The 13,074-nt window shown below is 46.2% G+C and overlaps 1 protein-coding gene across 1 annotated transcript in view; it reads left to right on the top strand.

Moving 5' to 3' along the window:
• SLC7A14 (solute carrier family 7 member 14) overlaps positions 1-13,074 on the top strand; it is a 124,355-nt gene that overhangs the window by 87,573 nt on the left and 23,708 nt on the right. Inside the window, exons 5-7 of the mRNA XM_036851374.1 lie at positions 7,009-7,155; positions 9,712-9,920; positions 12,061-12,938. Of these exons, the coding sequence (XP_036707269.1) occupies positions 7,009-7,155; positions 9,712-9,920; positions 12,061-12,938 (1,234 nt within the window). The remainder of the gene's footprint in view (positions 1-7,008; positions 7,156-9,711; positions 9,921-12,060; positions 12,939-13,074) is intronic.

Genomic DNA, 13,074 nt, shown 5'->3' with positions numbered 1-13,074 from the left:
CACCCAGGTGTGTGGCTCCAAAGTCCCTTCCACTACACTGAGTACCTTATGTATGATGACCCTTCCCTTCTGAGCCTTCTTTTAAAATAAAAGTAAGAATGTAATTAATCTGACATGTTACATTTTCATTTCCTTTAAGCCTTCACAAAGTCTTGGGGTCTTGGAGCTAGAAGGAGCATTAAGATGGGGGTATAGTTAAGCCAGCCCAGGCCAAATGTGCATTTTTACTAAGACATCATATCAAAGCAATTTGAAAACTCTTCTTAATTACTCAGATCATGTTTAATTTTCAAAATCTTCCTAATAACTTATCTAAATGGCACACACTGTAGTCTAGGCCCCATGTGAAGACTGGAAATAGTCAATATCCTCTGTGTAGATACCCTTTGCCCATGCTGAAGAAGATGAACCAGTCTTTTAGCTCTTCCTTTTGTGCTTTGTTCCGGGGTCTTTATTCTCTTTGCGGGGTCTCCTCTCCCTGCTCAGGGGCTCCACATCCTTCCTCAGTCAGGAGCTGCCTCATCACGGAAGGAGCTAATCAAGCCAGGCTTAGGGGCTTCCCATTTACCGAATCCCAGTTCTCACTAGCTTCTACAGCAAGAAAAGAAAATTGGAAATCAGGCATAAAAAAGAAAGGAAGGATGCCATCCCTAACGATTTTTTCCTTATGACATACTCTTTCACATACACTTTTCATTTACTCTTCACCACAGCCTTGCAAGGTAAGGACAATGATCTCCACGTTTATATCGAAATAACTGAAGTTTAGAAAAGTTAAGATCACAGATCTAGACTGTAATAGAGTTGAAATTCAATCCCAGTCCTAGATGAGCCAAAGCCCTTATTTACTCCATTACGTCCAGGTTTGCACGCATCGAACCAACTGTCTTTTTTGGCACCTTTGGCCACTGACCTCACTCCAACCCAAACCTGCTACCTGGAGTAGGCTTGTCATTGGTCACCAAAAAAGCTTGGCTGGCATTTTGGATTTTTCGCTGCAAACCCATATTCCCTGCAAGAAATTCAAATATATGTCCTAGGGCTTCCCTGGTGGCACAGTGGTTGAGAATCTGCCTGCTAATGCAGGGGACACGGGTTCGAGCCCTGGTCTGGGAAGATCCCACATGCCACGGAGCAACTGGGCCCGTGAGCCACAACTACTGAGCCTGCGCGTCTGGAGCCCATGCTCCGCAACAAGAGAGGCCGCGATAGTGAGAGGCCCGCACACCGTGATGAAGAGTGGCCCCCGCTCGCCGCAACTAGAGAAAGCCCTCGCACAGAAACGAAGACCCAACACAGCCATAAATTAATTAATTAATTAATTAAAATATATGTCCTAGTGGCTGTGCCTAAAAACATCACTGAGCACAAAGGACAGCCCAGTGTGAAGATGCTGCTGACGCATCCTCCCTGCTATCCGCCTGGCCCTGGCTTTCTGCCTTGTACATTTCCTCCACAGCCGACTGCCTAGACCTGTTCCTTCTCAACTTTGGTTTCAGGTCGCTTTTCCAGTCCAGCAAGGCCACTTTGAATATGGATGCTGTTTTTTAAGATCTGACACCTTCTCATGGGCATGTCATCCACCAAGTGAATAAACACACTCCCTACTCTGTCATCTGACAGTTGTCAACAAACTCGAGTTGCCTACTTGGCAGCTTCATGAGCTTCTTCACTCCTTACGGAAACTCTGACCCCCACCCGTGACAAGGGGACAAGTGCAGAGTTTGAGTCCACTTTCTTCTTCGATCCCTTTCGGTAGGACGGGATGGAGGAAACCACTGTGGACAGAGCAGTTTGTAAGGATACCACTACATGACTTGAAACACAGTTTTCAAGGACTCTGAAAGAGTTAAAGAGCAATCCATCCTCCGGCCATGGACCCCTGAGAAGCCTACTCTTTCCCTGCTCCAACCACTTCCTTCCAAAGAAAATAGCATAAGGAATGGTTTACTCACTTACAGGTTCTGGGTCAAATGCTTCTTTGGTCTTGAAGAGCTTAAGAACAACAAACATTTTTTTCCCTATATCAAGTAACTGCTGGCCCTCAGCTGAACCCCTGCTTCCATCTGCAATTCCTCAGCCCTCGAACATTGTTGCATGCGTATTCGCTATATGTTATTTGTTCTCGATGCTATCTTATGGTTTCTCTTGAACCAAATAAGACACTCTACCAGCACAAATAGCTCCCAGGAAAATGGTTCAGAGCAAGTATTTGTGGGGAATGCTGACAGCCTCCAAACAAAGGAAAACCTGTTTCCCATGTCTCCACATTTGAATCCACTTGTTGGAACCTATTAGCACATTCCACTGTCGCTGTGGACAGGCTGCTAATAGATCTGGAGCACGAGGGTGGTAGGAAATGCTGTTAAAGTTGGAGTTTTGTCTTGTGACCTTGAGAGTGAATTATAAAAATGTGCCTAATTATCTCCTAGGCACATGTGGCAGACACGCCAAGGCAGAATACAGAGAGCTGCCTCATCCTAATGCCTCTCAAATATCAGCAAGGCACAAGGGCCAGCTTTTAGGGATCCCAGACGCTGAGTAGCAGGCCAGCAATGACATTCTTGTGTCAACTAATTAAGCAGCGGCCCGCCAGCAACTGAGGCACGTGCTGTTTCCCCACAAACCTCTGTAGAGGGAAGGAGCCATCTGGATCGCCTGGCTGAGCAGCTACACCAGGTGGACTTTGTAAAACAATTTCCATTAATGTCATCAAATAAAAATCAATACTGGTTTTTTTTATTTATATAAAACATTAAAGGAAAGTTAGGATAAAGTACAGATGAACCCAGAAACACACACACACACACACACACTTCACCCATCAATTTAATTCACAGATGCTCACCCCTAGGTACCACACACATTCTTTCATGCATGGAAGTGTATCCTAATCGTAAATACAAGAGGCCGGATCTGAGATCTGGGTAGAGTGAAGTGGAAAGCAGTTTTAGTGGGTATTTGGGTAGAGACACATCCATACACAGTTTCATTTCGTGGTTCTTTTGTATTTACCAGAGATTATTTGCTTACAAGGAAGAAAAACTCATTCAAACTAACTCAGGTACAAAGGTGACCCTATTTGCTAATTGTATTATCTTTTCTTACATAATCTGTTTATTTAATTTATATCTTGTTAGGTCAGAGTCTGTTTGATCTTGGCAGGTGCGCTGATTTTTCCCCACTTGCCCACAGTCCCCAGATCCGTTCTCTACCCCTCATGCTCTGTTCTGTGCTCCAGAAGACCCCCTGCTGGTTGCTCCCTGTTGGGTTTAGCCAATAGGCTATATCATCAGAAGGTGAGAAGAGAACAAGGCCAGGGTATTTCTTCCTCACTTCTTCCCAGCCTTGACCCCTAGAGTGCCTTCATTGAAATCATTCATTTGAACCATCTGAATTAAATTCCGTGTCCTGCCTATCACAGTTGAACCTCCAGATGTCCTACCTTTGATCTGTTTAGTCTTTCTTCAACCATAATTTCTTTCTAGTTCTACACGTGCAAGTTCAGGCTAACAGACATTCTCTTTGCAAACTTATTCTCTCTCTTCCCAACTTGATCATAGTTAATTTTCTGGTATCTAATCATTATCAGTAATTGCCATCCATTCTTTCATTCATCTGGGAAATAGTAGCATCCTTGTTTTACAAATAATATAGATATTTATTAATCTTGTTCAGTTTGTTACCACAGTCAAGGTAGCATTTCGGGTCGTGCAGTGTCCTCTAGACTCCAAGCCCCAGGAAGTCAAGAGTACTCAGAGTACTTTTTGCACATAACTGCATCCACATCACCAAGCACAGTTCCTGGTTCATGGGAGCAGTTAATAAAATGTGTCAAGTTCTAAAAGAAAAATAAGGAGGACGAGGAAGAGGAGGAGGAATTTGTGCCCTTGGTTTCATCTGTTCTAGAAAAACTTATAATAGTAATAAAGTACTACTGATAAGAGGAATATTTATTAAGTACGTATTGTATTCTATGACTGTGGTTGACCGTATTATCTCATTTAATCCCTGGAACAATCCAACGAGCTAAACACAATTTTTATTTCCATTTAAATGATAAAGAAAATGAGACCCCAAGGGGTTAGGAACTTGTTCTAGGTCACCAAGCTAGTACATGGCAGAACCAACCTAGGTCTGACAGTCTACAGAATCTGCACTCCTAACCAAGTCCTATGCCACCCATTTGCATGGCTCTGTGATTCCCTCTGGAGCCTTCAAAATTGGAAGGTGTCCCTCCAATTCTGTCTGGAGGTATCTTCCACTGAGTCTTCTTTTTCAGTTAAACATCCCCTGGTCCTCAGTTAATCTTCATATGGTACGGTTTACAGACCTCTCACCTTTTTCCAGGGTAGATTGGCCCTATAGTTCTTATTTAGGACCTTCCTACCCACCTACCCTCAGCAGGGAGCTCTTATAGTATCTATGACCTTTCCATCCAGCACTGATCACACCAAGTGGGCATGGCACTGTAGCCCTGGGACATCCTAATCGGGAGCAATGCATCTTCAGACTGATTGTCAGAAAAGGTCACTGTATGATTTACAAGAGGGTGTGTGTGTGTGTGTGTGTGTGTGTGTGTGTGTACGGGAAAAAAGATGTTAAAGGAAGAGAAGACAGGACTGTTTTCTGGAAGCTGTCTTAAAGCAAGGCTTTCCTTGATTGGAGCAGCTTAGTGAGTCTACAGTCCCAGCAATCATTCATCTCTGAACACCAGAGACATTTTTTAGACAACTGAAAACAAGCACGTTTCCAAACCTGTGAACCTCCACGTATGATGAGGTGAGATCTGTTTGACCTCCTTGTCTGGATGCCAAAGACACTTTCCACATCCTCAAATGGAGGACTTTGCTGGTGTGAAATTGGGAGTTATCTCCTCTCCCAGAAAGTATCCCCCTGGTTACAACTGCTCGTTTGAGAAGTTCTTTCTATTAGAATAGATCAGGAGTTCTTAGATTTCTTTGTGTGCAGTGGACTCCTTGGCAGTCTGGTGAAGCCGGTGGACTCCTTCTGAATTATGTTTATACTATGTATAAATTGTGTTTATAAATGAATAACCTAATTACATAGGAGTTCGAAAGAAATCAATTACAGTTAACCTCTGAACAACACGAGTTTGAACCAAGCGGTTCCACTTAGGTGGATTTTTTTTCAAAAGTAAATACTACAGTACTACACCGGTCAGTGGTTGGTTGAATCTGCAGATACAGAACCACAGATATGAAGGAACCGAGTACATGGGGGAACCACAGACACAGAGGGCCAGTATAAGTTATACTCAAATTTTCAGCTGTGCTGTGGTTGGCACCCCTAACCCCCATGTTGTTCAAGGGTCAATTGTATATTGAAATATAGTTATAAAAATATTTTTAAATTGTGATATAACAATGTGCTTTGTTATTAGTGCTTTAAATATTAATATCTATGTCTAATAACTGACATAAATTGGAAGTCACAATGAGCACAAGTGGTATTTCAAGATCTCTGCAACAACTAATACGATGGGAAAATAGCTGATTGCTATTGGTGACAAAGTCACAGGTACTGTTAGTCACCTACACTCATAATTGAAAGAAATGATAACATTCAGCTGAAGGGTAGTGAAAAGAAAGATGTATTTTTTTCTCTGCAAAATTCTCAGACCCTCCCCCACGAATTGCAGGAACCCCAGAATAAGAACTTCCAGTTAGAGAACTGAAGCATTAAAGTCCTGACAGGAGAGACTGTAGAAGAGACCAACTCATTTTACAGATGAGCAAACTTTTGAAAGTTTGAGATGATCTTCCATTTTGTGATGTTCCTTGTAGGTTCCAGTTCTCAGTATTTTGTCTTTTACCTATTGAGAAGTCAGTAGGAAAGGTAAGAGTGAAAATTTAGGGACAGGTGTCTGCTTGGCACGTGTTTAGAATTTCATCATTTATAAACCGAATATGGAGAAAAGGAAGAAATGGTCAGTCCACAATGAGCCTCACACCTGGACCCCTGGCTAGAGCTTGCAGGTTGCCAAATCCCCTCACCCCATACACAAAAGCCCAGAAAAATCTCTTTCATCTTCCCCAAATGGGACACCCCCAAGCATTCAAAGAGGCACATTTCTTACTTTCAGCTGATAATGAGAATGCTAAGGTGGGAAAACATAATTTAAACTTCGATAGATTCTTCGGAAGAAAGTCACACACTCCTCAATGGAAGATTTTCACTGCTTGACTCATCAAGTCACAACCACCCTTGGGATCACATAGGCTCCTGTCAGACAGACATCCAGCAGATGTCACTGGATACCATCTCCTCAGCTTCACACTGCCTCACTCCTCATCCTTTCCCTGCCTTGTAGCCCAACAAGGCCACTCAAGCCCCCAAAAGGAACACTAAAATCAAGTTGTCTCTACCTGTCTTCCCATGAAAGACACTACACAATTTGAAGATCTGAAAATCTTTTATATCATTTCACATCTGGAAGATGCCCTGGAAATGATCTACCAGGGTCACTAATGGTAATCTGGGCAGGACAATTTGTGCAAAAGCATCTGAGCCCCCTACACTAAATGCCAGAAGCGCCCACCCTATGTCTCTGTGTCGGTCACAAGTACCTCCCTACATTTCCAAACATCTCCTAAGGGCAGTCATACAGACCCTGGTTGTGACTGAGAACCACTGAATGAAAACAAAGCACAAAGAAGTTAATGAGTTCCCCAAGACATAGGGGTAGCCAACTTACTGATTTATTTATAACCCCACTTACTTCCAAAAATTATTTGAATGTGCTGAATGACCTAGTTTTTATTAGGATATAATTCTCCTTATCTTCATTTTACACATGGGGGAATTTCCCAGTGTCACACAGCTAGAAAGTAGAGATCAGAACTCAAGCGTTTAGCACAAGTTCCACCATGTTACTCCTTCTACCACTCAGTACTGTTTGCCGGGCACGAGGCAATTCTGGGGACCACGTCAGGCCCTGGTGCTGCCCTGACACTTTGAGTCTGAAAAATGTCTTCATCCCTATAGGTGCTGCAAGGAGCAGCCACATGTTTCTATGCGTTCATTGGCTTTGACATCATCGCCACCACCGGAGAGGAAGCCAAGAACCCCAACACATCCATCCCTTATGCTATCACTGCCTCCCTGGTCATCTGCCTGACAGCATATGTATCCGTAAGTACCAAATGCTTGTGTGACCCTCCTCATGGCCTTTTCATATTTGACCTTAAAATGTGGCTCTGGGACTGGGTTTCCTTCTGTCAGGAAGTAATCCTTTACTTGTGCCTTCTCGGTGTTTGTACGCATATGTTTCGTGTTGCTCCCTCTTTTTACACTGGCTCAAGCTCACCCCACCCACCAATGACAAGGAGAAAATCAGGGCTCCAAACTGGAGACGGGAGAAGCCCCAGGTCCTCACTTCAGCCATGGCCCGCATCCCTGCTCCGTCCTACGCACAGGCTCTTGGTGTCCGCTGCTGCCCAGGGGAGAGTGTGCAGGGAGTGTGCTGCCGTCCAAGGAGCTCAGATCCCAGGCTGGCAGTAACGGGCGGGTGTGCAAGCAGAGGCACTGTGGGCCTCTGCGCGCCCTTCTCAATGCTCTTCTGTCTTCCGGGAGCTTTGTGGCAGCAAAGAGGCAAGACTCTCCCAGGGTGGGGAAAGAGAATTCATCGTCCTCTAGAAATGCTTCTCCCTTAACTCTCGGGGGTGGGGGGTGCCGAGTGGGAGGAGATGTAATTTCTTTCTGCTGTTGCTCCCTCTGTTTACGCTGGCTCAAGTTCGCCCCTTCAGGTTTCCCTGCCAAGGGAAGTGCTTAGAATGGAGCCTTCGGGCTGTCTCCTGAGGATCACGCCCCTCAGACACTCCTCACACTTCTGATGTGTCATGTCTCAGCTCCCATCCCAGAATTTCTATCACCGAAATAGTTCAGCCACATGCAACATCCCCCTCAGCCCCTGGCAGCGGAGAGGACCAGCTGGTAAGCTGACAGATGTGTGCTTACACAAGTCGCCCCAAGTCCTGGGGGTCCCACTCACTTCAGTCACCACAATTATCATAGAAGGAGCCAGCAGCCGGGGTGCACCCTGTCAGCCCTGCCGCTCCTGCTGCCACGGCGTGCGACAAGAACCTCCTAACAACCCCGGCCAAAAACACGGGAAAAACACCTTTAGCAACAACCTGAAGAAACCAGGCCAAGGGATCATTAAGGCAAGCTGCAAAACAGGATTGTCCTGGAAGCCAAAGGAAAACATGAGAGCAGCACTGGATGTGGTTTGCCCACCCAAATCTTTACGGATGGGTCAATTATCACCACCACCCCCCCCACCGCCGCTGCCCCATGCACACACATGCAACTGGCTTCATCTTATCCAACCCTGATGATCCCTGCAGACAGAATGTTCAGGAACAGCTGGGGGTGGGGGAAGCAGGCAGGGGTAGCAGCGGAGACACTCTGCTCTGCATTCCCCCTCCTACTCCTCCCTCACACCTCCCCTCCCCCAGGAGTCAGCCATTGTAGCACACACAGTAAAGTTAATAATCACAGCTCCTTCCTTAGAACAGTGCTTTATAGACTACAGAATATGTATACACATCTACCAACTTTTGCCCATCCTAATCTAATGTGGGCAGGAGACGCTCCGAGAGTTGCTGTAAGAATCTATCCCTCTCTCCTCAGGTCTACCCCGATGTTGCTGGGAAAGATTCCCTTTTAGAATGCGTGGGCCCTAACCATGCCTCAGGGGTTGTTTGGTCTTGTGTTGGTCAGCAGGCTGCCTTTCTACCACCAGGAAAAGAGTCAAATTGCTGGGCTGTGGTCATTCATCCTGCTGTCCTCCCTAGTGGCGCACGGCTTCACTGGAGGATCTTGGCTCCTGAGAAATAGGCAAAGAGGTGATCTAGAAATGAACCACTCTCTCCTTTTCAGGCTCTGGACTCCCTCACTGATGCCAGGATTGGCCTTCACAGGCCAGGGGGCACCTGGTCTTATGACTGGCAGCTCCATCACCTGGGGCCAATTATGACGGGAGGGATGTTACAGCAGATCTATGACGTGTGAGGAGAAATAGGTCCTGGTTAAGCAAAGCCATAGTGGTCTTATAGCCCACAGTAGCACTGGATTCCATCCTGATGCCATAATTTATTTCTTGGCCTGCCTGGTTCCTGGGACTGAGCTACAGAGAGGAAATGGAAACATGAGTCCCGTCAGTTAATCGGTTGTGGATCTCCTACGCATTTATCTTTAGAGTTTTGATCTCTGGTCTTTAGGGTAAGATCTAGTACAGTTAAGATCCTGTAGGACCCTGAAAGTATAAAAGAAATGAGACTCTTGTCCATGTGGACATGGTGCTCATGGTCACTGCCAGGCCCTGGCTCTAGTGACTTTGGCTGCAGCTCCTTCCATCGGATAATATCTGCCCTTCATTGAACTATCAGTGTAGCTCTGTTTTCATAGAGCTGAAATACCTGCAGACTTATCCCTCAGATACAAAAGGGTCACAGAGAGATATTACAAATGATTTGGTCTAGTCCACTGAATTCACATGTGGGGAGAAAATACTGAGACCAAGCGTTCCAAAGGCCAAATAACTGGTCTAAAGTAAAGGCACGTGCCAAGAAGTGGCAGATCCAAGCTCCCATGCAGGACCAGGCCTCTTTCCTCTCCTATGGGACCTCCATCCATGCTTCAGACAGACCCCTCCACCTCCAGCCATGTTTCCTCTTGTTTTAACAGGTGAGCATGATCTTAACTCTGATGGTGCCATATTACGCAATTGACACGGAATCCCCGCTCATGGAGATGTTTGTGGCTCGTGGGTTCTATGCTGCAAAATTCATAGTGGCCATCGGGTCAGTTGCAGGACTGACAGTCAGCTTGCTGGGCTCCCTCTTCCCAATGCCGAGGGTCATTTATGCCATGGCTGGCGATGGGCTCCTTTTCAGGTAAGGGGTATGCTCAGTGGCATTTATTCTATTCTTCCATGCCTGCCCAGGGAGACTGCCACCCACTGTCAGCCTGACTGTAATTTTGATGTGAGTACCTGTCACATAGACAATGGAACTCGTCATATATCTTGGCAAAGGGTTTGAGTGAAATTAGTTTAGGTCCTAAAACAGCCCCTCCATTTGACTCTGGGTCCCTCAATCTAGCAACAAACTAATATGTCCCCCCAATGACCCCCTCCCCTCTTATTTGACATTGTATAAAGATGATGAGTGCCAAAATGCTACATTGGGTGGCCTCCAGAAGGAAGAAGCCATCCCAGGGGCATCTGAGGCTTGCCCTCACATTGAGGCCTGACGACTACCCCTCTGAAGCTGAAAAAGTTCACAGTTACAATCAAAGAGAGGATAAGACCATCTGAACAGAGACTAATAAGAGTAGCAACAATTGCTACCATTTATTGAACATTTGTGTATCCCAGGTATATGGTATCCCATTTAGTCAGCACAATAACTCTATTTTACAGAGGAGTATACTAGATGAATATACTCAGAGAGGTTAAAAAAAAAAACTTGCCCCAAATCCCCCAGGTGCTGGGTGGCGGGGTCAGGATTTGAACCCAGGACTGTCTGACCCCAACAACCAGACTTTTAACCACACCAATATACTGACACTTCCAGCCCCCTAAGCTGGCCATGAAGTAGCCTATCTGCCCATGGTACAAGGGGATGTGGCCCCATCTCTTGGTTCCTAGTGTCTACTGTGTGAAGAGCTTGCAGGGAAGGCATTCTTCAAGCGCACAAAACAAGGAGTAAACCTCCAAGGAGCTCTCAGGAGTGCAGAGGGATCCAGCTCAGGGACTTTATCTCTGCCATAGGCTGTCACATTCTGCACCGTTTCCTCCGCATACCCCCTGAGGCCACCACTGCGCTGTGACCTTGGGGGAGCTGGAAAGATCAAGAAAAGGCTGACTAGCTATCTATTTTATATTTGGTAGTGTATACATGTCCATGCCACTCTCTCACTTCGTCCCAGCTTACCCTTCCCCCTCCCCGCAGCCGCATAGCACAGGGAGATCAGCTCGTGCTTTGTGACCACCTAGAGCGGTGGGATAGGGAGGGTGGGAGGGAGATGCAAGAGGGAGGGGATATGCGGATATATGTATATGTATAGCTGATTCACTTTGTTATAAAGCAGAAACTAACACATCATTGTAAAGCAATTATACTTCAATAAAGATGTTAAAAAAAGAAAAGAAAAGAAAAGAAAGGGCTGACCATAGTGGAGGTGTGACAACTTCACACATCCAAAAGGTTTTTCAGCTATCAAAGAAAACCAAGAGGAAAGATGCTGGGGCTCTGAGCACAGTTTATAGTCTTGTTTGAATCATGGAAATAAGGGAGGAATGGAAGAGGAGGAGGGCGGGAACCTACCTAAGCCTCCAGGAACTGCTAAAGAAGGGTGCCATTCAGTCACCCGTGTTGGTCTTCTCTATCTTCTCCAGTTAGTAAGTGGCCGGATTTAGCCTTCATCCAGGAGCACATGTTCTCAATGACTGTACTATTTTGCCAACCAAATCCCTGTACTTCTGTTGTAGAGCAAGCGCTTCTCAAGCTTTGGCATAAATCAGAATCCTCTGGAGGTTTTCTAAAGCGTAGAGTTTGTTGGGCCCCGCTCCCAGAGAGCCTGACATGGTAGGTCTCAGGTAAAGCCTGAGAATACATATTTCTAACAAGTTCCAAGGTGATGCTGATGCTGTTGATCCATGGACCACACGTTGGGTCAGACAGGTGTAGAGGACCCCCAAGCGGATGTATGACTTCGCCAAGTATCCCTTCTTCATAGCAAAACCTATGCTCAATTTAGATTTCTGAGAACCCCCAAGATTCAATCAACCCATCACATCACATAATGAAGTAGGAATTTTAATAAAGAAGTTTGGCTCAAACTCAAGGAATTAAAGTAAATTCTGTTTAAATTATATTCCGGGAACCAAACCCTGGGGTAGGAATAGCAGCTGTATTTAAAGCAGTGAATCCAGAAGTAAGCTGGAGAAGCAGGACCAGGAGGTGTTAAACCATGTTGAATCAATCCCCACGTGTAGCTCACCGTGAACCCTCTGCTTGCCCCTCCCTTCAGGTTCCTGGCTCACGTGAGCTCCTACACGGAGACCCCAGTGGTGGCCTGCATCGTGTCGGGGTTCCTGGCGGCTCTCCTCTCCCTATTAGTCAGCCTGAGAGATCTGATTGAGATGATGTCCATCGGCACCCTCCTCGCCTACACCTTGGTCTCTGTCTGCGTCTTGCTCCTTCGATACCAACCAGAAAGTGACATTGACGGGTTTGTCAAGTTTTTGTCTCAGGAGCACACAAAGAAGAAGGAGGGCATTCTGGCTGAGTGTGAGAAGGAAGTTTGCTCTCCCGTGAGTGAAGGGGAAGAGTTTTCCGGCCCAGCCACCAACACATGTGGGGCTAAGAACTTACCATCCTTGGGAGACAATGAGATGCTCATAGGAAAATCAGACAAGTCAACCTACAACGTCAACCACCCAAACTACGGCACCGTGGACGTGACCACAGGCATAGAAGCCGATGAAACTGAAAACATTTATCTCATCAAGTTAAAGAAGCTGATTGGGCCCCGTTACTACACCATGAGGATCCGGCTGGGCCTTCCAGGCAAGATGGACCGGCCCACAGCAGCGACAGGGCACACGGCGACCATCTGCGTGCTCCTGCTCTTCGTCCTCATGTTCATCTTCTGCTCCTTCATCATCTTCGGTTCCGACTACATCTCAGAGCAGAGCTGGTGGGCCATCCTTCTGGTCATTCTCATGGTGCTCCTGATCAGCATCCTGGTGTTTGTGATCCTGCAGCAGCCAGAGAACCCCAAGAAGCTGCCCTATATGGCTCCCTGTCTCCCCTTTGTGCCTGCCTTTGCCATGCTGGTGAACATCTATCTCATGTTGAAGCTCTCCACCATCACATGGATCCGGTTTGCGGTCTGGTGCTTTGTGGGTAAGCAACTTCCTTTGAAGCCTTGAGAGTTCCCTTCTAAGGCCTTGATCAGGCTTATCTCAAAATTACCTACTAGCTGGACTGGGCATCACTATTCCGAGAGAAATCTGGCTGGTTCTGTGGATCCCTACTTCCT

Source organism: Balaenoptera musculus, chromosome 4 (genome assembly GCF_009873245.2).
Source record: "Balaenoptera musculus isolate JJ_BM4_2016_0621 chromosome 4, mBalMus1.pri.v3, whole genome shotgun sequence".
NCBI classification, from domain to species: domain Eukaryota; kingdom Metazoa; phylum Chordata; class Mammalia; order Artiodactyla; family Balaenopteridae; genus Balaenoptera; species Balaenoptera musculus.
The sequence above is the reverse complement of the archived record's forward strand: the minus strand, read 5'-3'. Positions and strand labels throughout refer to the sequence as shown.